The following is a 27,961-nucleotide window of genomic DNA, read 5'->3' as shown; positions in this document are numbered from 1 at the left end:
TACCTTGTCGGCGAGAGCGGCAGCGGTGCCGTTACCAGCGCCCCCAGGCTCGTTCCTTTGCAGGACGCCATCTCCAGCCTCTTCCATGCCGCCCCCTCTCCCTCCATCACCCACTTACGGATCATTGCCACGTTGGCTGCCCAGTAGTAGCCACCCAGATTCGGCCACGCCAGCCCTACTCTATCTCTACTACGCTCCAGGAACCCCCTCCTTACCCTCGGGGTCTTACTCGTCCCCACAAAACCAATAATGCTCCTGCCTACCCTCTTAAAAAAGGCCTTGGTGATCACAATTGGAAGGCATTGGAATACAAAAAGAAACCTCGGGAGGACCACCATTTTAATCGACTGGACCCTGCCCTCTAGCGAGAGTGGCAACATGTCCCACCGTTTAAAGTCCTCCTCCATCTGCTCCACCAGCCACGTCAAATTAAGTTTGTGCAGGGTCCCCCAGCTCCTAGCTACCTGGATCCCCAAGTATCGAAAGCTCCTTTCCGCCCTCCTCAACGGTAGGTCGTCTATCCCTCTTCCCTGATCCCCCGAATGCACCACAAAGAGCTCACTCTTCCCTACATTGGGCTTGTAGCCCGAGAAGTCCCCAAACTCCCTTAGGATCTGCATGACCTCCACCATCCCCTCCACTGGGTCCGCCACATACAGCAACAGGTCGTCTGCGTACAGCGACACTCGATGCTCCTCTCCCCCTCGAACCACCCCCCTCCATTTCATGGACTCCCTTAATACCACGGCCAAAGGTTCAATTGCTAATGCAAACATCAGGGGGGACATGGGGCACCCCTGCCTCGTCCCTCGATACAGCCGAAAATACTCCGACCTCCGCCGATTCGTAACCACACTCGCCACCGGGGCTCTGCATAGGAGCTTAACCCAACTGATAAACCCCGCCCCAAACCTCCGCAGCACTTCCCAGAGATACTCCCACTCTACTCGGTCAAAGGCCTTCTCCGCGTCCATAGCTGCCACTATCTCCGCCTCTCCCTCCACCGATGGCATCATTATCACATTTAGGAGCCTCCGCACATTGGTATTTAACTGCCTGCCTTTTACAAATCCCGTCTGGTCCTCGTGAATCACCCCCGGGACACAGTCCTCAATCCTCGTAGCCAACATTTTTGCTAGCAACTTAGCACCTCCGTTGAGGAGCGAGATCGGCCTATACGACCCGCATTGCAGTGGGTCCTTATCCCGCTTCAGGATCAAAGAGATCGTCGCCTCCGACATTGTCGGGGGCAGGGTCACCCCCTCCCTTGCCTCATTGAAGGTCCTTACCAGCAACGGGGCTAACAGGTCTACATACTTCCTATAGAACTCCACCGGGAACCCATCCGGTCCCTTCCCTGCCTGAATGCTCCCCAGTCCTTTAACCAGCTCCGCCATCCCAATTGGCGCCCCCAAACCAGCCACCTCCTGCTCCTCCACCCTCGGGAACCCCAGCTGGTCCAAGAATCGTCGCATCCCCTCTTTTCCCCCTGGGGGCTGGGACCTATACAGGTCCTCGTAGAAGGCCTTGAATGCCTCATTCACTTTCACCGCACTCCGCACCGTAGTTCCCTTTCCATCCTTGACTCCACCTATTTCCCTCGCTGCCATCTTACGGAGCTGATGTGCCAGCATCCGGCTCGCCTTCTCCCCATACTCATACATCGCCCCCTGTGCTTTCCTCCACTGTGCCTCTGCCTTCCCTGTGGTCAACAGGTCGAACTCCGTCTGGAGACTTCGTCTCTCCCTGAGTAGTCCCTCATCAGGGGCCTCTGCATATCTCCTGTCCACTCTTAAGATCTCCCCCACTAACCTCTCCCTTTCCCTGCCCTCTCTCTTCTCCCTATGAGCCCTGATGGAGATTAACTCTCCCCTGACCACCGCCTTCAGCGCCTCCCGTACTACTCCCACCTGCACCTCCCCGTTGTCGTTGGCCTCCAGATACCTTTCGATGCACCCCCGCACCCTTCCGCACACTTCCTCGTCTGCCAGCAGTCCCACATCCAACCGCCACAGCGGGCGTTGGTCCCTCTCCTCCCCCAGCTCCAGTTCCACCCAGTGCGGGGCGTGGTCTGAAATGGCTATGGTCGAATACTCCGTTCCCTCCACTTTCGGGATCAATGCCCTGCCCAGAACAAAAAAATCTATCCGGGAGTAGGCCTTGTGTACATGGGAGAAAAAAGAAAATTCTCTGGCCAAAGGCCTGGCAAATCTCCACGGATCTACTCCCCCCATCTGATCCATGAACCCCCTGAGCACCTTGGCTGCAGCCGGCCTCTTTCCGGTCCTAGATCTGGAGCGATCCAGTGCTGGGTCCAACACCGTGTTGAAATCCCCACCCATTATCAAGCTTCCTACCTCCAAGTCCGGAATACGGCCCAACATCCGTTTCATGAATCCAGCATCGTCCCAATTCGGGGCGTATACATTTACCAATACCACCCCCGTCCCCTGCAACCTACCGCTCACCATCACATATTGGCCTCCATTGTCCGCTACTATGTTCTTGACCTCAAACAACACCTACTTCCCCACCAGTATTGCCACCTCTCTATTCTTCGCATCCAGCCCCGAATGGAACACCTGTCCTACCCATCCCTTCCTTAACCTGACCTGATCTGCCACCTTCAGATGTGTCTCCTGAAGCATGACCACGTCTGCCTTCAGTCCCTTTAAGTGCGTGAACACTCGGGCCCTCTTAACCGGCCCACTGCCTCCTGCTGACCCCGGCTTCCCCCGCCTTCCCGTTGACCCCCCCGTGTGGAAATCCCTCCTCCTCCTTACGCTCCTCCATCCCCCCCCCTCCCTAACGCGGGAAAAAGCCATCGCTTTCCTGAGCCAGCCCCGCCCCCTGTGGCGCAGCTCCTGTTGCGGCCTTATCCAAATTCCCCCATCCCCGAGTCTCACCTCCCTCCAGCACCGACGCCCACATTCCTCATTGTCCCCCCATCAAGAACTCTTCCCCCATCCCCATCCATCGTCCCACCCGTGAAACATTCTTTACCCATATTTACAACCCTGTATAGTCAACATCTCCCCCACATCCACAGTCCCTCAGTTCGAGTCCAATTTTTCCGTTTGGATAAAGGTCCAAGCCTCTTCTGGCATTTCAAAATAGTGGTGTCGGTCCTGATAAGTGACCCACAGTCGTCCTAGCTGCAGCATTCCGAATCTCACCCTTTTTTTATGCAGCACCGCCTTGGCCCGGTTGAAGCCAGCTGTCCTCTTTGCCACCTCCGCGCTCCAGTCCTGGTATACTCGGATCACCGCATTCTCCCATCTGCTGCTCCGCTCCTTCTTGGCCCATCTCAGGACACTCTCTCTGTCCGCGAAGCGATGGAACCTCGCCACTATCGCCCTTGGCGGCTCGCCAGCCTTGGGTCTCCTTGCCAGGACCCGGTGAGCCCCTTCTAGCTCCAGGGGGCTCGGAAAGGCCTCTGCACCCACCAGCGAATGGAGCATCATGCTCACATACGCCCCGGCATCAGCCCCCTCCACTCCTTCGGGGAGACCCAGAATCTGGAGATTCTTCCTCCTCGACCTGTTCTCCAGGACCTCGAGTCTCTCGGCCCACCTCTTGTGCAGCGCCTCGTGCGCCTCCATCTTCACCGCCAGGCCCAAGATCTCGTCCTCGTTCTCGTTAGTTTTGTCCTTCACCTCTCTGAGCACTATGGCCTGGGCCTTCTGGGTCTCCTTCAGCCCCTTGATCGCCAACAGCATTGGCGCCAGCGCCTCCTTTTTAAGCTCCTCCATGCAGCGCCTGAGAAACTCCTGCTGGTCCGGCCCCCATGCTGCTCGATCTCCGACCTCCGCCATCTTGATTTTCCCCCCTCGTTTCTGCCGCTGCTCCAGAGCTTGTTTTTTGGTCGTTCACTGCTAATCCCCTCCATGCGACGGAAGGGGGACCTTACTTCACCTTCCCACACGGGATTTAGTCAAAAAAAATTCCGTTGGGGCTCCTCCGGAGAGCCCAAAAGTCCGTTGTAGCGGGAGCTGCCGAAATGTGCGGCTTAGCTCCGCATCGCCGCAATTGGAAGTCCTACAAGCAGAAACTTAACAGGAGAATCCGGTTAAGAAGGGTGATGCAACAGAAGGTCGATGCAACGCGACTGCTTGGAGTCAGTGGACTGGTCCATATACAATAACAAGGGCAGCATGGTAGCACAAGTGGATAGCACTATGACTTCACAGCACTAGGGTCCCAGGTTCGATTCCCTGCTGGGTCGCTAGCGGTCTGTGCGGAGTCTGCACGTTCTCCCTGTCTCTGCGTGGGTTTCCTTCGGGTGCTCCGGTTTCCTCCCACAGTCCAAAGACTTGCAGGTTAGGTGGATTGGCCATGATAAATTGCCTTCGTGACCAAAAAAGGTTAGGAGGGGTTATTGGGTTACAGGGATAGGGTGAGGGCTTAAGTGGGTCGGTGTAGACCCGATGGGCCGAATGGCCTCCTTCTGCACTGTATGTTCTATGTTAACTCTGCAGCCAATCTAGACGAGTATGCCAGCACCGTCACAGACTTCATCAGTAAATGTGTAGAAGATTGCGTGTAAAAGAAGGTAGTCTGTACGTCACCCAACCAGAATCCATGGTTTAATTGGGAGATTCGCTCCCGACTGAAGGTGTTCAAGGCAGGCAACCCTGATCTATTCAAGAAATCTATATATGACCTCCACAAAGCCAACAGGGACTCCCAAGTGACGATACCAAACTAATCTAGACCCGCAGACTAACGACAGGGACTCTCATTGGTTGTGCCAGGTCATGCACCCAGATCCTGCGCTGACCCACTGGCAGGTGTGTTTCCAGACATCCTCAATCTCTCCCTCCTCCGTTCCAAGGTTCCCATTGGCTTCAAGAAGACCACCATCATACCGGTGCCAAAGGAGAACCAGGCAACGTGCCTCAATGGCTACCATCCGGTGGCCTTGACATCAATCATTATGAATTGCTTCGAGATGTTGGACACATCAACTCCATACTCGCAGCATTCCTTGATCCACTGCAATTCACATACCGCCACAACCGGTCCACAGCAGATGCCATCTCCCTGGCCCTATACTCGCCCCAGAAGCATCTCGACAACAAGGACTCCTACGTCAGACTCCTATTCATTGACTACAGCTCTGCCTTCAACACCATAATCCCAACCAAGCTCATATAAAAACTCCAAAACTTCGGACTAGGCTCCTCCCTCTGCAACTGGATCCTCGACTTTCTGACCCACAGACCACAATCAGTAAAGATAAACAACAACACCACCTCCGTGATAGTTCTCAATTCAGGAGCACAGCAAGGCTGCACTGCCTATACACACACACACACGACTGCATGGCAAAATTTGGCTCCAAATCCATCCACATGTTTGCTGATGACACGACTGTAGTGGTTCGGATCACTAACATCCCCACGATAGTCCTCAATACCGGGGCCCCACAAGGCTGCGTACTTAGCCCCCTACTACACTCGTTATACACACACGACTGTGTGGCAAAATCTGCTCCCGCTCCATCTACAGGTTTGCTGATGACATGACGTAATGGGTCGGATGTCAAACAACGATGAGTCAGAGTCCAGGAGGGAGATAGAGAACCTAGTGGCATGGTGTAATGACAACAATCTCTCCCTCAATGTCAGCAAAACTAAGAAGCTGGTCATTGACTTCAGGAAGTGAAGTATCGTACACACCCCTGTCTGCATTAATGGGGCTGAGGTGGAGATGGTTAGCAGCTTCAAATTCCGAGGTGTGCACATCACCAGCATTCTGTCCTGGTCCACCCACATCAGCGTTACAACCAAGAAACATATACTTCCTCAGGAAACTAAGGAAATTCAGCATGTCCACACCGATTGCCACATGGGCGGCACGGTAACACTGTGGTTAGCATTGTTGCTTCACAGCGCCAGCGTCCCAGGTTTGATTCCCGCTTGGGTCATTGTCTGTGCAGAGTATGCATGTTCTCCCCGTGTCTGCGTGGGTTTCCTCCGGGTGCTCCGGTTTCCTCCCACAAGTCCCGAAGGACGTGCTTGTTAGGTGAATTGGACATTCTGAATTCTCCCTCAGTGAACCCAAACAGGCGCCAGAGTGTGACGACTAAGAGATTTTCACAGTAACTTCATTGCAGCATTAACGTAAGCAATTATGAAGATTATCATTGACTTTTACCAATTATTACAGGTGCACCAACCTTTACAGGAGCACCATAGAAAACATCTTATCTGGCTGCATCACAGCTTATGTTATGGGCCAGGGTTCAGAAAACTCCAAAGTATATCATGGAGTTCACCTGACCTACAATTGTTTATTGATTTTGGTTCCGATGAGCACAAGGGCTGCCTTTCAGGTGTTATTCAACAGAGGCCTTCACCACTTTTAATCAAAACAAGCTTTATTCTACGAATTTAGTTAACATTTTTATAAACACACGCAGTAAGCATTTTTATAAATTACAAACATAAATACCCCACACAGCTACAGTAATCTATGTATAACCCTGAATACATTCCCCCCTTTAACTGTTCCAATTTAATAACAAGATCCCATAAACCAGTACCTCCTTTTCAAAGGTGTGGCCCAGCACACAGCACTCAAGACCTGGTTTGGATGCGCTTGTTTCCTTTCCAAAACAGCAGGTTTGAATTCCTTCCAGGAAGCAATTATTTCTTTTCAAGTTATCAAGCAGTCTGGAAACAGCTTTTAAAATGAAGATCGAGAGACAGGCCAAAATACTCCTCTTTCTGAGTACAGCAGCCAAAAATGTGAGAACGAAAGCAAAAAACTCAGCCACAAAACTGCCCCAAACCAAAGCGAAAGTAAAGCCAACACCCAGAGCCACAGCCCAGCTCCACCCACACAATGACATCACTGAAGCCATGTGATAAGACAAAACATTTCTTAAAGGGACACTCCCATGACACTCAGTATGGCAACTGCTCAGCCCAAGACTAAGAAACTACAGAGTTGTGAACACAGCCCAGTCCCTCACACAAACCCGCCTCCCATCCATTGACTCTGTCCACACCTCCCGCTGCTTTGGGAAAGCCGGCAGCAAAATCAAACACCCTCCCACCAAGGTTATTCTCTTTTCCAATCTCTTCCATTGGGCAGGTGATACAAAAGTTTGAGATCTCGCAATAACAGATTCTAAACAGCTTCTTCCCCGCTGTCACCAGACTGCTGAATGACCCTCTTATGGACTGAACTGATCTCTCCACACATCTTCTCTACTGAGTAGCACTACACTCCGTATGCTTCACCCGATGTCTATGTATTTAAATTGTGTATTTATCATATGTCCTATGTTTTTTCATGTCTAAAATGATCTGTCTGTATTGTACACAGAACAATACGTTTCACTGTACCTCGGTGCATGTAAATAAATTTAATCAGATCAAACTTTGTTCATTCTGACACTTGGTGAAGTGGGAGGGTCGGAGGGTTTCTTTCTGCTGGATTGGCCGGTCTCACGATTTTGCTTCCAGTGGACCGACGCTCTTTGAGTCTGGGGGAGAGCACATTTCCACTGGAATGATCCACAAAGGCTGAAGTACATTTATTTTATCCTGGATAGTAAATAGTGTTATTCCCCCACTACAGGTGGATCTAAAAGAAACCAGATGGGTTTTTACAACTATCGACAATGCTTTCATGGTCAGCGATGACTTTTAATTCCAGATTTTTAATTAATTAAAATTTCACCATCTGCATTATCCTGGGTCTCTGGGTTACTGGTCTGGCTATTGTTTTCCGAGATGTGTTTTGTGAGAGATGAAGTCACTATAGCCAATAAGTGAGCTATTTTCGAGTTGTTTCCTTTACGTCCTGTACTTTCCCACCAAATTGCAGACAAAACAGCTGCAACTGTACTGTGTATAAACGTGTGTTATTGTAACTACTCCTAGAGATGCTTCGGTTCGCTGAAGCATTCCCTGCATGTTTGTAATAAAGATTCCTAAACTTTACCCAACTCTAGACTGCGAGTGACATTTGTCCCAAAACAGCCTGGCATCAGGAACAGGATCCACTGACGACTCTGGGGATGAAGCCGTATGGGAGGTGAAACAGAAAGAGTTAGGCAGTTGGACAGAGTTTGGCGTGTGTTCAGAGGTCCCAGATAGGGGTCAGCCAGCATCATCACATCGATGGATCTGCACAGAAAAGGTCCAACCAGATGGAACTTATAAGACCAAGGTGAGGTTAGTGACGCGGGAATTTGAAGAAGTCTTAGGAGAGAAAGAGGTCAGAGTGGACTCGCCCATAGCGGGAAAGGTAATTTTGAAATTTCTTTTGCCCTTTTCGTGACATTTTCTCAGAACTTTCAGTCAAGAAACATAAAAGCTGCATTTGCGCTGGGGGATCGCCTCCAGAGGGCAGTGTTTCTACAACCTACGGTGCCAGATGTAGATGGAAGACTTTGGAAATTCAATAAGTTTGTCTATGTTTTGAACAATGTTTCAAGTGTATGGCACTTCTCAGTTAGATTAGTTTTGTCCAAGTCGGGTTGTCTCTACCTGAAGGCAGAAGCTGCCGTGCTTTATTGGTTCCAAGGCAGGAAACTCTCGGGCATCTTTATGATGCATGTTGATGACTGCCTATGTGGTGATACTAGTGAGTTCCAAAACAATGTTACTGACAGGATCAGAACAACATTTAAGGTTGGAGTCAGGCTTCTGGGACCTTTAAATAAATTGGATTGGAAATTGGGCAGTGTGCGTCTGATGTGACTTTACATCAACAATCTCAGGGAGACAGTATGAACCCTGTCATAGTCAATGGGGCCCGGGGCCTCACAGAAAGATGAAGGTGTTTCCAAAGCTGGGACTGAGCTGCTGCAAAGTTGAATTGACGAATGGGGCACACAGGCAAGGCCGGATACAAGTCTTGATGTCTTCGAGCTGAGTTCTGTAATGAAACATCCAGAGGGCAAGGATATTTAACAGGCAAACAAAACAAAAAATACAAGATGGAGAAATGTGTGCTGAAATTTCCATCTTTGGGTGAGCTGCAAAATATAAAATGGATTTTTTTAGTGATGCCTCACTCGGATGAGCCTGGCTCAGTGTCTGTACACTGAGTGATGTATAAGAATCTCTTTCAGCAGAAGAACAGACAAACATTTCTCATTTTAAATTCAAAGGTCGATGATATTCAGCTCCCATGAATCAAGTGACTCTGTCACATCTTGATGTGATATTTGGTGTGAAATTTCTGTCTGTAACTCCTCCCCTTCTAATATCCTGGAAAAGGAATTTACAAAAGCCATCACTGTTAGTGCAGGATACCCAAATGGAATGTGAAATTCGATCCTATTGTAAGGTCCGGGTTTGGCTCCAATCTGAATTGTAACACTCAAATCAATTACATGTCAGACTATGTTGTGAAAGTTACCTGCAGCTCCTGACTAGTTACAGACCATTCCAGGTACAAGAATATTGTCACAGAATTTATTAAGTTAATTGTAATAAGTACAAAATCACAATAATTAACAAAGGCAGTGGATCAGTCCGTTCACTCTGGATCACCAGCTCTCAGCTTCCAGGTGACTGTGGAGCTGTCTCTTGTTCTGTTGACTGAAGTCTATCCTCTTTCTTCATGTTGTGTTGTGCAACGAGCTCGAGAATTGTAGCTCATTAACCCTTTCTAGTATCTACCTCTACGCATGGCTGGTAGTTTTCTGTGGTTCTGATTGGCCCAAGCAGCCCATGATCAGTCCCTGATTGGTTAAATGGGGCACGATCAATGTCTGATTGGTCTCTGAAGGATATCGGTCACCTTGCTGATGTGTGATGTCAGTTTCTCATTGTGGTGTCACTTCCTCATGATTAATATTCGTCAGGCTCATCGTCCTAACTGATGCCTAAAGTCACCCATGATTATTGTGGTACATTAATTACAAGCCTTATTTAATACTTCCTGTATACTCTACCTACAATGTAACTACTGTTAGGAGGCCCATTAACTACTCACACAAGAGACCTTGTAACTTATTATTTCTTATCTCGAGCAAAGCTGATTCCACACCCTGAACTTTCAGGCTAAGTTGATCTCTCTGTACTGAACTAATGTAATCCTTAATGAACAGGGGCAATCCCATCATCTTTTCCGAGCTTCATGCATTCCAATATGTCAAATACCCTTCAACATTTAGATTCCAGCCTTGGTCACCTTTCAAACAAATCTCTGTCATGTCTATCAGGCCACACATTTATCTCTATCCATGCTGACAATTCTTTTTTTTAAATTTCGAGTACCCAATTCATTTTTCCAATTAAGGGGCAATTTAGCGTGGCCAATCCACCTAGCCTGCACATCTTTCAATTGTGGGAATGAAACCCACGCAAACACGGGGAGAATGTGCAAACTCCACATGACAGTGACCCAGAGCCAGGATTGAACCTGGGACCTCGGCGCCGTGAGGCAGCACTGCTAACCACTGCGCCACCGTGCTGCCCCATCTGCGCTGACAATTCAGCCAATCTCTGTCAAATGCTGCGTGCATTTTCAATCCATTTTCAGGGCTTCAATAATCCAATAGGGATTTCAAGTGAAACCTCTTTATCCAGCGAGTGGTGAGAATGTGGAACTCGCTACCACAGTGAGTGGTTGAGGTGAACAGCATGAATACTGCATGAACAGCTGTATCTTGACAAGGGAGAAAGGAATAGAAGGAGATTCTGATGGGGGGAGATGAAGAGGGGTGGGTGGAGGCTCATGTGGAGCATGAACACTGACAGAGACCAATTGAGCCGACTGGCCTGGCCCTGTGCTGTAGACTCAATGGAACAGAGACAAATGTATTTATTTTAGATCCACCTGATAAAACTTTTTCTTGGGATGTAGGCATCACTGGCTGGGTCAGCATTTGTTACCCATTCATAATTGCCTTTGAACTGAGTGGCTTGCTAGGTCATTACAGTGGGGGACAGCTAAGAGTCAACCACATCTGTGTGGGTCTGGAGTCACATGTGGGCCAGACCCGGTAAGGATGGCAAATTTGAAATGAAATGAAAATCGCTTATTGTCACAAGTAGGCTTCAAATGAAGTTACTGTGAAAAGCCCCTAGTCGCCACATTCCGGCACCTGTTCGGGGAGGCAGTTACGGGAATGCAGTCCTGGATGAAATTGAGAGCAGAAACAATAACAGTATCCAACCCACATTATTAATTGTGAACTTGTTGGTGTCTCAGCAGGTGCGATGAATTACAAAATCCCTTCCCACATTCAGAGCAGAGGAATGGCCTCTCCCCAGTGTGAACATGTTGATGTTTTCGCAGGCTGGATGAATGTCTGAATTCCTTCCCACACTGAGAGCAGATGAATGGCTTCTCCCGAGAATGAACTCACTGGTATGACTTCAGGCTGTATAACTCAGTGAATCGCTTCTCACACTGAGAGCAGGTGAACGGCCTTTTCCCAGTGTGAAGTCGCTGATGTTTCTGCAGGGTGGTTGAACGACTGAATCCCTTTCCACACTGAGAGCAGGTGAACGGCCTCTCCCCAGTGTGAACTCGCTGGTGTGTTTGCAGGTTGGATAGACAAGTGAATTCCTTCCCACACTGAGAGCAGGTGAACGGCCTCTCTCCAGTGTGAATTTGTCGATGAGCTTCCAGCTGAGATGGGGCTCTGAAATCCCTTCCCACAGTCACTACATTTCCACGTTTTTTCCATGTTCTGGGTCTCCTCATGTGTCTCTCGGTTGGATAATCAGTTGAAGCCTCGTCCACACACAGAACACGTGTACGGTCTCTCCCCGCTGTGAATGGTGTGATGTTTTTTCAGGCTGTGTCACTGGTTAAAGCTCTTTCCACAGTCAGTGCTCTGGAACACTCTCACTCGGGTGTGTGTGTCTCGGTGCTTTTCCAGTCACACTGATGTTTCAAATCTTCTTAAATAGACAGAGCAGGCAAACATTTTGCCCCCTAGATTTAAACGCTGATGATAGTCGGGGCCTGATGAACCTAGTTGCTCAGTCAGGTCGGGATGTGACGTTTGAGGTTGCTGTCTATAATTCCTCTTCTTCTAATATCCTGTAAAAACAATTTAGAAACAACATCACTGTCAGTACGGGATAGGAATTCAGATCAGACAAATTTAGTTTCTCTGGAACATTCTTTCCTCTGTCATTTCCCAAAAGGTGTAAATCTCCATCCCACACACTTTCTCTCCATTCTCTCTCTGTTGTATCTAATATCCACCCTCCCAATTCTCCTAAAGGTGCTGATTCAGGCTGATTGACAGATCCCTGCTCACTGCTTCCTGTCCTGGACACAGAGACCATAACAAATGGCAGCTGCAGTTGGCCATTCGGCCCATTGAGCCTGCTCAACCATTCGGTTAGACCATTGGCCGATCTACCTCAACATCATTTTCTCACACCATTCCCCATATCCCTCAATATCTTTAATATCGAGAATCCTAAATTACCTTGCTAAATTACCCTTAGTGTCTAAAACAAAAGGTTAGGTGGGGTTACTGAGATAAGTGGAGGTGTATCAATCTCTGGCTTGAAAATACTTGATGACTGAGGCTCCACGGCCTCTGGGGTAGAGAATTCCAAAGCTTCACCACATCCTCGAGTGAAGAAATCCCTCTTCATCTTGCCTTTCCCTTAATTTTATGATCTATTCCCCATAACCCTTGACTCCCTCGTCAAATATAAATCTGTCCAACTCATCCATGAATATATTCAATGACCCCCCCCAGACTCCACTGGTCCCTGTGGAAGAGAAATCCAGAGACTAACAACCCTCAGAGAAGGGATGACTCGAAATATATAACGTAGCTACAGCACAATATTACACAACTGGAAATAATAAATGTACTTTATTACTGAACCATAAATAATATATCTAATCTGCATAATATAACAATACTGGATATTTCTCTGGTCTGATATTAATTGACTGTCCCCTTAAATGTCAGCCATCTCCTGGGGAAACCAGCCCTTTAATTGTGAACATTAGGAAAGAGACCATCCTTTTAGCCAGACAAATAAATGTGTCAAGCTGAGGGAGCAAAGGATGTCAATGTCTTTCAGAATCATAGAATTTACAGTGCAGAAGGAGGCCATTCGGACCATCAAATCTGCACCGGCCCTTGGAAAGAGAACACTATCTAAGCCCACACCTCCACCCTATCTCAGCAACCCCACCTAACCTTTTTTTTTTTGGACACTAAGGGTAATTGAGCATGGCCAATCCACCTTACCTGCACATCTTTGAACTGTGGGAGGAAACCGGAGCACCCGGAGGAAACCCACACAGACACAGGGAGAACGTGCAGACTCCACACAGACAGTGACCCAAGCTGGAATGGAACCTGGGACCCTGGAGCTGTGAAGCAACTGTGCTAACCACTGTGCTACCATGCTGCCCCTAAAAGAGAGAGAGAGAGACCTGGGCCAACCTTTCCAGAGTCTGCACCCTCCCTGAATTCACTTCCTTTCATTTCAGTTGCTGCAAGTCACCAACTCAAAGCCAGAATAAGAAAACAAATGGAACGGGGGAATCATTGATTTCTTCCCAGATGTTGCACAGAGGATAAAGTTTTACATCTTTTTTTTCTGAACAATTCCACAATGCAAAAGGACAAAGCTGAATGCAGAACAATCAGCAATACACTAAAAATACACCCACAATACACGCAAAACAGAAACTAATGAATAATCAATCCAAAACAGAAACCAATGAATAATCAATCCAAAACAGAAACTAATAAATAATCAAACCAAAACAGAAATGAATGAATAATCAATCCAAAACAGAAACCAATGAATAATCAATGCAAAATAGAAACTAATGAATAATCAATCCAAAACAGAAACGAATGAATAATCAATCCAAAACAGAAACAAATGAATAATCAACCCAAAGCAGAAACTAATAAATAATCAATCCAAAGCAGAAACTAATGAATAATCAATGCAAAACAGAAACTAATTAATAATCAATCCAAAACAGAAACGAATGAATATTCAATCCAAAACAGAAACGAATGAATAACCAATAAAAAAACAAAACCTGGAGCATTCAAGCCAGTGCAATCCCGCCCCCCCCCCTCTCCCGAGCAGTCGCCCCACATAGGTGAAGGGTGTCCAACACATGTATGGGAAAGTATGCGTGTGAAAAGCAGAGGACCAAGCAGGCACACCTGTCACATTAGAGGTAAGCGAAAAGCTGGGTCGTGAAGGATGGTCGGTTGGTAAAAATGGGTACCGGGCAAAAAAGTTTGAAAAACACTGACTGTGAATCCCTTCTGCACACGGAACAGGTGAATGGTCTCTCCCCAGTGTGACCACATTGATGAATTTCCAGCTGAGATGAACCTTTGAATCCCTTCCCACAGTCCCCACATTTCAACGTATTTTCTATAGTGCGGGTATCCTCATGTTTCTCCAGGTTGGATAATCTATTGAAGCCTCCTCCAAATGGTACAGTCCTGCTGTTCAATGATTTTCAGGCGGCCATCTGTCAGATCTTCTCGTGACATCAGGTTTCAGATTTCTGGCTGTGAATCCTCCTCACCTAATATCCTGTAAAAGGAGTTTGCAAAATTCATCACTGTCTGTACGGATAGAAATTCAGGAGAAAAATCCTGGGCCAACATTTCCAGAGTCTCCACCCTCTCTTCCTGGATTCATTTCCTTTCCCTTCAGTTGTTGCAAGTCACCAATTCAAGACCAGAATGGGTAAAGAAATGGAAAGGGGGAGAAAAGAAAGTGTTTTACTCACAGATGTTGGAGACAGGAGGACGTTTCCGTCTGTGTGAACCTCAATCTTCACTCACAAATTGGCTGGAGAAGAGTCCTTCCGGTCGCCCCGGTTTCCCATTGGTCAATCCCTTCTGACAGACGATGAGGGGCGGAACACCACGTGGGGGTGGGAGAGACTTTTCCCTCCAGCCGCGCTGAGCTGGTGTCCAATGGGAAAGGCTGGAAGACCCGGACACACAATGGTCAGTGCGCCGCTTTGTTCCGGTCCCCGCCTCAGTCCCGCACATGCGCACTCCTCATACGAAAATCAGCACATGCGTACCACGTCTCTTCCGGCTCACATACGCAGTCTCTCTGCCCCGCACATGCGCAGCAACTGAAGGGAAAGGAAGTGAATCCAGGGAGAGTGCAGACTCTGGAAAGGCCGGCTCAGGTTTCTCTCTCTCTTAAAGACATTGACATCCTTTGCTACCTCAGCTTGACACATTTATTTGTCTGGCTAAAAGGATGGCCTCTTTCCAAATGTTCACAATTAAAGGGCTGCTTTCCCCAGGAGATGGCTGACATTTAAGGGGACAGTCAATTAATATCAGAGAAATGTCCAGTGCTGTTATTTGGTACAGATTAGATATATTATTGATGGTTCTGTAACAAAGTACATTTATTATTATTTGTAGTTGTGTAATATTGTGCTGTAGATGTGTTATATATTTCCAGTCATCTCTTCCCTCAGAGGTTTGTTAGTCTTTGGATTTCTCTTCCACAGGGACCAGTGGAGTCTGGGGGTCACTGAATATATTCACCGCTGAGTTGGACCGATTTCTGGTTGACCAGTGAGTCGAGGGTTATGGGGAACCGGCAGGAAAATAGAGAGAAAGCTGCGATGAGGAGGGAGTTCTTCACTTGAGGATGGAATTCTCTACCTCAGAGGACTGTGGAGCCTCAGTCATCAAGTATTTTCAAGATCAAGATCAAGATTGATCCGTTTCTCGATATTGAAGATATCTAGGGATATGGGGGATAGTGTGGGAAAATGGTGCTGAGGTAGATCGGTAAATGAGCTCATTGAATGGTTGAGCAGGCTCGATGGGCCAAATGAACAACTGTAGCTCCGATTTGTTATAATCTGTGTCCTGGACAAGAAGCGGAGAGCAAGGATCTGTTGAGAGAGTGTGCGAGACAGAGATTTACAGCTCTTGGGGAATGGGCGACACAGTAGCACAGTTAGCACTGTTGCTTCACAGCTCCAAGGTCTCCGGTTCGATTCCCGGCCTGAGTCACTGATTGTGCGAGTCTGCACATTCTCCCCATGTCTTAGTGGGTTTCCTCTGGGTGCTCCGGTTTCCTCTCACCGCTAAAAGATTTGCAGATTAGGTTGATTGGCCATGCTCAATTGCCCTGAATGTCCAAAAAGGTTAGGTGGGGGTCACTGGGTTACGGGGGTAGAGTGGAGATGTGGGTTTAAGTAGGGTGCTCTTTCCGCAGGCCAGTGCAGACTCGATGGGCTGAATGGCCTCCTTCTGCACTGTAAATTATATGACAGCGGAAAGAATGTTCCATACAAACTAGAATTGTCTGTTCTGAATTTTTATCCTGTATTGACAGTGATGACTTTGTAAATTGTATTTCCAGGATATTAGAAGAGGAGGATTGATAGCCAGAAAACTTACTCATACCGAGATCTGATGGAGTCACTCGATTCATTGGAACCTGAAAATTAGCAGCCTTTGAATCAAGAAGGAGAAATTTTTGCCTAATCTGTCACCTTCGAAAAATTGTAAACATCAATGTGACTGGAAAAGCATCGAGACCCGCCCCCAAGTGAGAGTGTTCCAGAGCACTGACTGTGGAAAGAGCTTGAACCAATTACACAGCCTGAAAAATATCACACCATTCACAGCGGGGAGAGACTATTCACTGTGTGTGGTCAAGGCTTCAATTGATTGTCCAATCTGGAGAGACACAAGGACATTGTCACCATGAAGAAACCGTGGAAATGTGTGGACTGTGGGAAGGGATACAGAGCCCCATCTGTGCTGGAAGCTCATCGACGCAGTCACACTGGGGATAGACCATTCACTTGCCCTCGCTGTGAGAAGGGGTTCACTTGCTTGTCCCACTTGCAGTCACACATGCGCGTTCACACAGGGGAAAGGCTGTTCACCTGCTCTCAGTGTGGTAAAGGATTCAGTGATTCAACCACCCTGCAGACACATCAGCGAGTTCACACTGGGGAGAGGCCATTCGCCTGCTGTCAATGTGGGAAGGGATTTATTCAGCCATCCAGCCTGCAGAGACATCAGCGAGTTCACACTGGGGAGAGGCCATTCGCCTGCTCTCAGTGTGGGAAGGGCTTTACTCAGTTATCCACCCTGCAAACACACCAGCGAGTTCACACTGGGGAGAAGCCATTCACCTGCTCTCAGTGTAGGAAGGGATTCACTCAATTATCAAGCCTGCAGAGACATCAGAGGGTTCACACTGGGGAGAAGCCATTTACTTGCTCTCAGTGTGGGATGGGATTCGCTCAGTCAAGCAGCCTACAGACACACCAGCGAGTTCACACTGGGGAGAGGCCATTCACCTGCTCTCAGTGTGGGAAGGGATTCATTAACTTATCCAACCTGCAGGTACATAAGCGAGTTCACACTGGGGAGAGGCCATTTACCTGCGTTCAGTGTGGGAAGGGATTCAGTGATCCATCTACCCTGCGGACACACCGGCGAGTTCACACTGGGGAGAGACCATTCACCTGCTCTCAGTGTGGGAAGGGATTCACTCAGTTATCCAACCTACAGACACACCAGCGAGTTCACACTGGGGAGAGGCCATTCAGCTGCTCTCAGTGTGGGAAGGGATTCAGTCGCTTGTCCAACCTACGGGCGCACCAGCGAGCCCGCACCGGGGAGAAGCCATTCTCTTGCTCTGAATAGGGGACGGCATGCGGTGATCCATCCCAGCTGCAGGGACACCAGCGCGTTCATACTGGGCAGAGGCCATTCACAAGAGCTCAAAGTCGAAAGGGATTTTGTAATTCATTGTGCTGAGACATCAAGTTCACAATTGATCACAGGGGTTGGATTCTGTTATTGTTTCTGTTCTCGGTTACATTCGGGGCTGCATTTTGTTCATTCTGACAGTGGTCAATGGGGAGGGTCGGAATGTTTCTTTCTGCTGTACTGGCCGGTCTCACAACTTTGCTTCCAGTGGGCTGATGTTCTTTGAGCCTTGTTGCAATTACCTGGTTTCAAATTTCACAAAGATCACAGAGTGAAAGTGCATTTAAAGTAAGAAAATATTTCGTTTGCATTTCTGTTTGGAACCTTCACCCCCCCTCCAAAGCAGCCATGTTGCTATGCAGGTGGGCTATGGTGGTTACATGGTTCTTTTCTTTTCTTTATCAAGAAGAAAACTAACAGGGTATGAGGGGCAAGTTGTCTTGAGGTGGACTGGGAAACTACATGGGAGACAGGGAATAGCTAATATTTCAGGAATTATTAAATCTATACCAGGGGTCAGTTAGCTCAGTTGGCTAGATGGCTGGTTCATGATGCAGAGCGACGCCAGCAGCGCGGCTTCAACTCCTGTACTGGCTGAGGTTATTCAGGAAGGCCCCGCCTTCTCAACATTGCCCCTCATCTGAGGTGCGGTGACCCTCAAATTAAATCACCACCAGTCAGCTCGCTCCCAGAATATGGTCCTCCGAGACTTTGGCAACTTTCATTTCACATTTTACAAAATATTCCATAATTATATCAAGGGGAAGCGGATAACCAGGGCAGGGACTGGACCTAGTGGGGACCGAGGGTGTAATCTGTGCATCGAGCCGGATGACAATGGTAGGTTGTAAAGTGAGTACTTCAGATCTGTCATCCCTTTGGAGAAGGAAGATGTGGGTGAAGAATTCAGTCAGAGGGAGTGTGAGGTTCTTGAGCAGTTTGACATGGGGGGCGGGATTCTCCGATAATGGGGGGGCGGGCGGGATTCTCCGATAATGGGGCTAAGTGTTGACGCCGTCGTAAACGCCGGTGAGTTTTACGATGGCATCATCTGGCCACTAGCACGATCGTATTCCATCTGCCAGGCCCTGGCCCATTCACTTAACCTTTCCAAATCCCTCTGCAGACTTCCAGTATTACAGACCAGTGAAGTAGGGAAACTATTGGGTAAAATTCTGAAGAACGGAATCTATCTCCACTTGGAGAGGCAAAGTTTGATCAGGATAGTCAGCATGGCTTTGTCACAGGGAGGTCATGGATAACAAATTTGATTGAATTTTCTGAGGAGGTGACCAGGTGTGCAGATGAGGGAAGTGTAGTTGATGTAGTTCATATGAATTCCAGCAAAGCTTTTGACAAGGTCCCGCATGGTAGGCTGATAAAGACAGTAAAAGCACATGGGATACAGGGTAATGTGGCAAATTGAATCCAAAATTGTCTTTGTGATAGGAGACAGACGGTGGAGGTAGAAGGCTGTGTGACTGGAGGCCTGTGTCTAGTGGCGTACCACAGCGATCAGTGCTGGGACCCTTATTGTTTGTGCTCTATATACAATACAGAAGAAAATGTGCGGTGATGACAAATAAGTTTGTAGATGTCATGAAGATTGGTCGCGTGGTTGACAATGAAGAAGGAGGTCAGGTTGCAGGAGGATAAAGACACATTGGGCAGATCAATGGCAGATGGAATTTAACCCTGACAAGTGCAAGGTGATGCACTTTGGAGGGAGTAACACAACAAGGGAGCAGTCAATGAATAGCAGGAGACGAGGAAGCTCGGAGGAACAGAGGGATCTTGGGGTGCATGTCCACAAATCCCTGAAGGCAGCAGGATAGGTTAATGGGGTAGTTCAGAAGACATACGGCCCACTTGCCTTTATCAGACGTGGCATAGGTTATATGAGCAGGGAGATTATGTTGGCGATGTACCGGACTTTGGTTAAGTAATAGCTGGAATACTGTGTGCAGTTCTGGTCACCGCACAATAGGAAGGATGTAATTGCACTGGAGAGGTGCAGTGGAAATTCACCAGGCAGCACAGTGGTTAGCACTGTTGCTTCACAGCTCCAGGAACCCGGGTTCGATTCCTGGCTTGGGTCTTTGTCTGTGCGGAGTCTGCACGTTCTCCCTGTATCTGCGTGGGTTTCCTCCGGGTGCTCCGGTTTCCCCCCACAAGTCCTGAAAGACGTGGTGTTGGGTGAATTGACCATTCTGAATTCTCCCTCAGTGTACCCAGACAGGCGCCGGAATGTGTGACTGGGGGATTTTCACAGTAACTTATTTGCAGTGATAATGTAAACCTACTTGTGACACTAATAAAGATTATTAAAGGCTGTTGCCTGGGATGGAATATTTTACCTATGCAGAGAGTCTGGATAAGTTTGGGTTGTTTTCTAGAGCACAGAAGGCTGAGAGGGACCTGATCGACGTGTATAAAATTGAGGCTCAGTGACGGTGGATAGAAAGCAGCTGCTCTCATTAGTTGAAGTGTCAATAACAAGAGGACATGGAAATGAGGAAGAAAGTTTTCACCCAGAGGGTCTCAAACCGGCTGTGGTTAATTGTGCCAATGCAATTCAGTATGCAAAGTGAAATACTGGCGAATGAAAGTTTAAAACCCTCAAAACAACAAAGGCATTTGAATACTAACCTGGACCAGAGAAAGACGTTTGCCCAATTAAGGGGCAATTTAGCGTGGCCAATCCACCTACCCTGCACATCTTTGGGTTGTGGGGCGAAACCCATGCAAACACGGGGAGAATGTGCAAACTCCACACGGACAGTGACCCAGAGCCAGGATCGAACCTGGGACCTCGGCGGCGTGAGGCAACAGGGCTAACCCACTGTGCCACCGTGCTGCCCTTACAGAGTTCAGGATTGTAGATAATTGTGTAACCAGGTGTACGTTCTCTACAAATTGCGGTGTTTAGTAATTCGCACATCTGAATTGTGTGAGAGTGACGTCATCCTGTCTGTGTGTATTTGTCTTTCTTTACTTTAATAAATAGTCTTTAATAATTGTTACACGATGACTGGGCTATTTATTCTCACTGGGGTCTCGTTTGTCTCCTCACACCAAAACAAAATAAATCTATACACCGCCATGAACCGGTGTTCCAAGTTGGGATACCCAACAGATAACATTAGCATGCTTCATGACACCCTTCAGGATGTTCATCCACTTCAATGTCTTTTTCCCCACACTATCCCCATATCCCTTTGTGTTATTGGTGTTTAGAAATCTGTCAGTCTCTGCTGCTTTAAACACACTCAGTGACTGAGCTCCCACAGCCCTCTGGGGTAGAGGATTCCAAAGATTCACAACCCTCTGAGTAAAGAAATGTCTCCTCCGAGACCGGTCCTAAGTGGCTTCCCCCTTATTTTGAAATTGTGTCCCCTGGTTCCAGACTCCCCAACCAGGGGAAGCATCTCACCTGCACCCACCCTGTCTATTCCTTTCAGTATTTTATAAGTTTCTATGAGATCACCTCAGCTATGATTGAATGGCGGAGCAGATTCGATGAGCTGAGTGGCCTAATTCTGCTCCTATGTCTTATGGCCACCTCTCATTCTACGAAACTGTAGAAAATACAGGCCCAGTTTCCCCAAACTCTCTTCATAGGACAGTCCTGCCATCCCCGGAACAAGTCTGGTGAACCTTCATTGCCCTCGCTCTGTGGAAATAATATCTTTCCGAAGGTGAGGGGAGTAAAACTGCACACAGTACTCCAACTGTGGTCTAACCAAGGTTCTGTACAGTGGGTCTATTCTGGCCGGTCTCACGACTTTGCTTCCAGTGGGCTGATGCTCATTGACCCTGGGAGAGCACATTTCCACTGAAATGATTCACAAAAGCCGATGAAGGACATTTATTTTATCCTTGATAGTAAATCGTGTTCTTCCCCCACGACAGGTAGATCTAAAATAAATACATTTGTCTCTGATCTGTTAGAGTGTGTTAATGCAGAGATACCTACAATATATGGATATTGTGTGTGAAAATATGTATTATGTTAACTAGATGGAGCATCACAAACTAAAGTAAGGGGCATGATGGGTTTTGCTGACTTGAGCACATTAATCAGAGACACAGACAATGAGCTGCTGAGCCGGGCCTTTCATCAGTGGCACAGGCAGCAACGTGGAGTCCCTGTTAATTGAATTACTGAGTTAGAACCATACAGCGCAGAAGGAGGCCATTCGGCCCATTATGTCTGCACCAAACAAAGAACAAATGAGGAAATGAACAAAAGGGGATGGCACTGAAGCATGGTGGGTAGCTAGGCCAAGTCAGGAGTATTATGGTGAGGGGGATGGGTGATCACAGGGGCCTCAGGCAAAAGGAATGTGAAGGTAGCCTATTGGGACCAGTAATTGCTAAGATTACCTTATATGGCTAGGTTAAGGAATGTTAGAGAACCTATGGGAAACCCTACAATTGCCAAGTTACCTTATTTGGTCGTGTGTGTAACCTCATTTTTTTATACCAATGTATATGAGACAAAGTCTTTGTTCTATACCTCACTCACTCTGGGGATTCGACAAGACTCTGGCAGAGTGAGTCAGCTTGCAAGCTGCACAAATAAAGTAAATTGTTTTACCTACAATCCGACTCGTCTATTTAGTGAGACCAGACTGAGGGCAAAAATTCTCATTTGGTGTCAGAAGTGGGATCTCAACAGACGATCACCGGTCATCTGCGAAATCAGAACTAAACTAGTCTTGGACGGAGAGGAAATGGGCCCACGATGTGAGTGGTTGGAAAATGACCATGTCGGTTTTCCTCTGTCTCGTAGTCTGATAAAAGTTTGATCACTCGCCCATGGTCAAGTAAGATTGTCTCGACGAGATCAAAGGTCAGTCTGGCGGATTAGAAAAATTAAATTTCAGTTGATGTAGGTACGACTGAGGGTCGATGAGAACCCGAGGGAATATCCTAGCGATAATTCAGTTAGAAACTGAGGGAATATCCTAGTGATAGTTCAGTTAAAAGCCGATTAGAGAACTGAGGGAATATCAGGGATAATTCAATTCCGTGTGTGTTGAAACTAGAATTGATTAAGTTAAATTGCATTCTTGGACTGTAGTGGCGAACAACGCAGTCTGAGGAATAGTTCGAGATTAGGGGGAATTGTTTAGATAACACCCAGGTAGTCCGTTACAAGCATCATGTGGTAAATACCCAGACCAAGGAAGAGACTTTAGGCAGTTTTCCGCAGCTCTAAATAAGAAATTGGGAGATGAATAGCTACTAGGGGGAACCAAAGATTTGGAAATCGTTAAGAAAATTCAGGAGAAAATCTGAAAAATGAATAGGGAATGAAGGCCAAAGAGTTAAATGGATTATGGAGGCAATATTGCCAAGAGGAGAAAGATAAAACCCTGTTATCAAATTGGCAAGAAAATGCCCCTAAAATGGCAATATCAATTAGTGAAGGGGGAACCAGAAGACTCTGGAAATCCTGAAAAAGGAGTATGCATTCAAAAAACGCGCACAGAAAATGAAATGAAAATCGCTTATTGTCACAAGTAGGCTTCAAATGAAGTTATTGTGAAAGGCCCATAGTCGCCACATTCTGGTGCCTGTTCGGGGAGGCTGGTACGGGAATTGAACCGTGCTGCTGACCTGCCTTGGTCTGTTTTAAAAGCCAGCAATTTAGCCCAGTGTGCTAAACCAGCCCCATCACAGAAGGAAAGGGAGATACCTAAAAGGGCAGACTCGAGTGAGAAGAGTGGACTACGTAGTTCAATGGCTGGCCTTGCATTGACAGAGGTAGATGACGACCTAGAGAATTGGACCATGTCCGGTAGGGTCCCGACGGCACTAGAGGCATTGCCTTCACCACCTCCAGCGCCACCAGGGTATCATAATTTATATCCAGTCGCTGTTCCCCAGATTCAATTCATGTTGGCCACTCCAGTCCCTTTAGACTCAGTCTCACAGGCCCAGACGATTATCCCTCCCCCTCTGGCCGATCGTCTAGTAGCTCCGGAGGCACCGCTGCCAGCTCCTTCAATTGATAGTTCAGGTCCTACTTCCTCACCCCGACACCCGTTAGAAAAGGGAAACCCCGTTATACAAGCCCAGTTGGGTGGAGGACCCGATCTCGGACTATGAAAAAGGCATCTTGAGACCATCCGGAAACAATTACGCCTACGACCTAGATCCTTTAAGGCCAAGATGACAGGACAGAAAATTCTGTTACCACGTGACGAGGACCGGGACGGTTCTGAAGAACCGGAGCCCCCCATATCGGAAGGGGAGGACTCAGATGCTTCTGAAGAGGAATCTCCCCTACCTACACCACCTTTGACGCCCCCTAGCGAGACTCCGAGACAGTTACCGATTAGGAAAATGCCCAACCCTGATGTCGCTACATCGGCAGCTCAGCCCACGATCGATGTTTACTTTCCGTGGAGACCCAGTGAGATGATGGCTATTCTACCTGCAATCACAGACAGGAAGAAATTCCATGATGCTTTTGTGGACTATCTGAGAATCACCATCTCAGTTTACCAAGCAGACTCTAGGGACCTCTGGGCCCTAGTCCAACAGGTCTTAACCCCAGCCGAATACCGCAGTCATCTCAACCATTTGAATTATGCCGACCACGCGGCACTTCAACAGGCCCATGCCCTGGACGATGATAGACCGGCACAAATCCTGAAGGCACTAAGTGCCACGTTTCAAAAGCCCATAAACATCTCTGCCATCCTAGATATCAAACCCAAAAAGACTGAGGAGCCAGAGGAATTTCTGGAACGCTTTAATGAAATCTACCGTGGGCAATCAGGCAACTTACCGTATCAAAATGGTCAGAATTCCCCTCAATATTGTGCTATGTTAATGCATTGCCTACCACCTTCCGTGGCCACCGCTGTGAAATGGAATAACATGAATTGGACAGAGAACGACCCTTCCCAGATGGCCCAGGCAGTTAGATTTTACTGGAAGGAGGGCGGAGTACAAGAAGGGGGCCCAGTTACAAAAAAAGAGAGTATGTAATGAAAAAGGATGATCCGAGACCCCAACCGAGCGCAGGTATGGTGGCTTACCAGCTGGAACCCCAATATTGTGACCTCGGGTGGGTGGATCAACACGGGGGAGGATATCAAACCCACCCAAATGGATCTTCAGCCCCTCTCCATGGCCCGCCGTATGCACCAGCAATCTTGCAACTGCCACTCCCTCTGCGGGGCCATAGGTCCACCGGAAGAAGGCCGGGATATAGAGGGAATAATTCATGTTTCAACTGTGGCCACGCAGATCACTGGCATCAGGAATGTCCATTTAGAAGACAGGTGGCAGGAGGAGGATACCCGACGCAAAGGAGGGGGTACCCACCAAGGGGAGAGCAGACGAGGTACACCGACTTCTCCCAAACAAACCCCTTCCCATCACAAGACTCTGGCGAGCCAATTTAGTCATACGGACTCTCCATTCGGACAGAGAACCCATCGTTTCTCTGCAGATAGGAGATCAACATTACCCATCTATGATCGACACCGGAGCAGCCATGTCTTCAGTGCAATCGGAACTCCAGCTACCACTATCCGACCACACCCAGCATTTGTTGGGGTTCCAAGGCCAGGTGCGTCAGTATCCCATTTCGGAACCGGTGAAGGCAACTTATGAGAATGAGTCGACAGATCATCAATTTGTGGTCACCACCGGATTGGACTGCAATTTGTTGGCCCGAGATCTACTGTGTATCTTTCAGCTGCGGCTGGAATGCGGGGACAAGGGGATAATGGTTCAATCATGGAGGCCGAGACAACAGTGTTATGTCTCTACTACACCCCAGTGGTGGACGTTGGACATAGAACATTCGCTGTCCCACGTTACCCTGGCTTATGACAGAACCGGACAGAGCCGGGAATTAGAGGACAAATATCGGTCGTTAGTTGGGACCAGATGGCCAATCACGATTACAGCCACAGTCACGGGACAAGAAGGTACAGCCGTCTTTGTTACACTACCACCACATTTATGGCAACAATCCGCCTCCGTGGCCCCCCATATTACACGCCACAACCCATACCATGCCAAGGATCTGGGGCTTATGGTAAGGAGGGCGGTGGACCAATCGGATCTGACAGAATATGCACTCCAGGTACTGCCAGACGGCACTTCCATACGGTACTCCGAGGCCCGAGACGGTTAACACCCGACTCCAGCATCATCTGGGGCGCGACGTTTTGGAATATGTTAACCCTCAGGTTTGGGCGGATCACCCGTCACAGGTGGGACAGGCGGAGGTTACACCCATTAAGGACCATGTGACTCCGCCCTCCATTCGACAAAGCCCCTGAAACCCCAAGCCATCCCGTCTATAGCCAGATTAATCCAAGGACTGTTGCAACAGGGGATCCTTGTCCCGTGCCTATCAGAATGTAACACACCCATACTTTGCGGTGTCCAAACCAGGCAAACCGGACCAGTACCGGCTAGTACAGGACTTGCGTTCAATTAATGCCATCGCGCAGCCATTACATGCCCTCGTCCCTAATCCCGCCCACATACTGGCTCAAATCCCAGCCTGAGCCCGGGTCTTCGCCATAGTCAAACTCCAACACGCTTTCTTTGCTCTCCCACTCGCGCTTGAAAGCCAGTATTTGTTTGCCTTCACCTACAATGGACAGCAGTATAACTGGACCCGACTTCCACAGGGATTTGTTAACTCACCCATTCTCTTCTCCAGATGTCTGCAGACTCAACTCCAGACTCTGAATTTGAAACATGGTTCCACTCTCGTACAGTACGTAGATGACCTGTTGATAGTCAGCCCCGATGAGCCCAGTAACAGGGAAGATGTGATACAATTATTAAATCACCTATCCTCACTGGGCTATGTTGTTTCACAATCCCAGGTACTGGTGGCCCAGACAAAAGTCAAGTTCCTGGGAATCCTACTCACAGCCACAGAAAGAAGTCTCGAAACCAGTTGAATTGAACCTATGTGCCAACTCCCCGCCCCTACCACAGCCAAGGAGGTCCGTCACTGGCTGGGCATGGTAAATTATTGCGGGCAGTGGATACCAAACATCGCTGTCTATACTAAGCTGCTGATGCCTTACACCAGCAAGGAATGGACTTTTACTCTCGCCACCGAGGCCCTCGAAGCCTTCCGTCTCTTAAAACAGGCCTTATTACAAGCCCCAACCCTGGACAGGCCCTTATATGATCGACCGTTCCAGTTGTACTGCACTATTACTGAGACCAGACTGAGGGCAAAAGGAACGTAAATTCTCACAGAAACCTCCACGGGTCCACCCCTCCCATTTCCACCATTAGCCCAGCCAACGCCTTCACCCCCCCCCCCCCCACTGATGGGACCAGAGAGCGCAGCCGTGACCTGTCTAACCTTGGCTCCTGCACCAAGTTCCAACCCCACTTAGTTTGTGTGTGTCCAAGTCGGGGACAGCCCCAAACACCTTCTTTGCGAATGCCACATCGTCCCAATTGGGACCGTATACACTTACTAGCGCCACTAACCTCCCCTCCAGTGCCCCTGTCACAATCACATACCTACCTCCCTGATCTGCAACCACCTTCTCCATCTGGAAGCGTACTCTTTTGCTGACCATTACCGCTATCCCTCGAGCCCTTCCGTCAAATCCAGAGTGAAACATCTGACTAACCCAGCCCTTTTTAAGTCTCACCTGGTCCTTCACCCTCAAGTGAGTCTTCTGCAGCATTGCTACATCAGCTTTCAAACCTTTAAGATGCGCAAGCACCCTTGACCTCTTGACTGGACCTCCCAACCCCCTCACGTTCCACATGACTATCCTAACTGAGGGTCTCTCACTCCCCCCCCTTCTTAACCACCATCATCATACCACCAGGCTCTGCCCCATGAGCCTTACCCACCCCTATCCATTATTAACATCGAACCCCCCCCCCCCCCTCCCAGAATCCCCCCCCTGCACTTCCTCTCGAAAAAAAGTCTCCCTGTATCGATCCCCCCCCCCCCCTCTGCTCGGCTCGTAGGCCCATCAAAACTTGCCAACCAGGCTCCAATGTCCGCAGCCCTCCTCTCACCTCACCTCCGTTCACTAGCCAACTTTAGTTAGCTTGCACAGGTTCCTCCCCCCAAGGTATACTGTCACCTCCCACCCAGCCCCAGAGAAAAACAACAATCCATCCCATACAATTCATTGAAATAACATATAACCATCGCAACACAGAATGCCAATGAACCCAAACAATAAAAACTCTGTAACAATGTGAAGTAAAGAAAATTACAATACACGACAA

At 48.3% G+C, this 27,961-nt stretch overlaps 1 protein-coding gene and 1 long non-coding RNA gene across 3 annotated transcripts in view; one reads left to right on the top strand and one right to left on the bottom strand.

Annotated features, from left to right (window-relative positions):
- The window catches only part of LOC140417977 (uncharacterized), a 154,973-nt gene extending 136,304 nt beyond the window's left edge, over positions 1-18,669 (top strand). The window contains exon 5 of the mRNA XM_072501408.1: positions 16,658-18,669. Coding sequence (XP_072357509.1) covers positions 16,658-17,638 — 981 coding nt within the window. The 3' untranslated portion in view covers positions 17,639-18,669. The remainder of the gene's footprint in view (positions 1-16,657) is intronic.
- On the bottom strand, positions 9,424-14,989 carry LOC140422105 (uncharacterized). Of its 2 annotated transcripts, XR_011947252.1 has the most exons (3): positions 14,725-14,989; positions 14,144-14,525; positions 9,424-12,021 (listed from the first exon to the last, which is right to left on the bottom strand). It is a non-coding gene; the product is annotated as an uncharacterized lncRNA (long non-coding RNA). The 2 variants fall into 2 exon arrangements; XR_011947251.1 differs by lacking the exon at positions 14,725-14,989 and having other exon boundaries at positions 14,144-14,718.
- Positions 18,670-27,961: the final 9,292 nt, after the last annotated feature.

This window comes from Scyliorhinus torazame, chromosome 5 (assembly GCF_047496885.1).
Source record: "Scyliorhinus torazame isolate Kashiwa2021f chromosome 5, sScyTor2.1, whole genome shotgun sequence".
Classification (NCBI taxonomy): Eukaryota; Metazoa; Chordata; class Chondrichthyes; order Carcharhiniformes; family Scyliorhinidae; genus Scyliorhinus; species Scyliorhinus torazame.
Note: the sequence above shows the minus strand (reverse complement) of the source record. Positions and strands in the feature narration are given on the sequence as shown.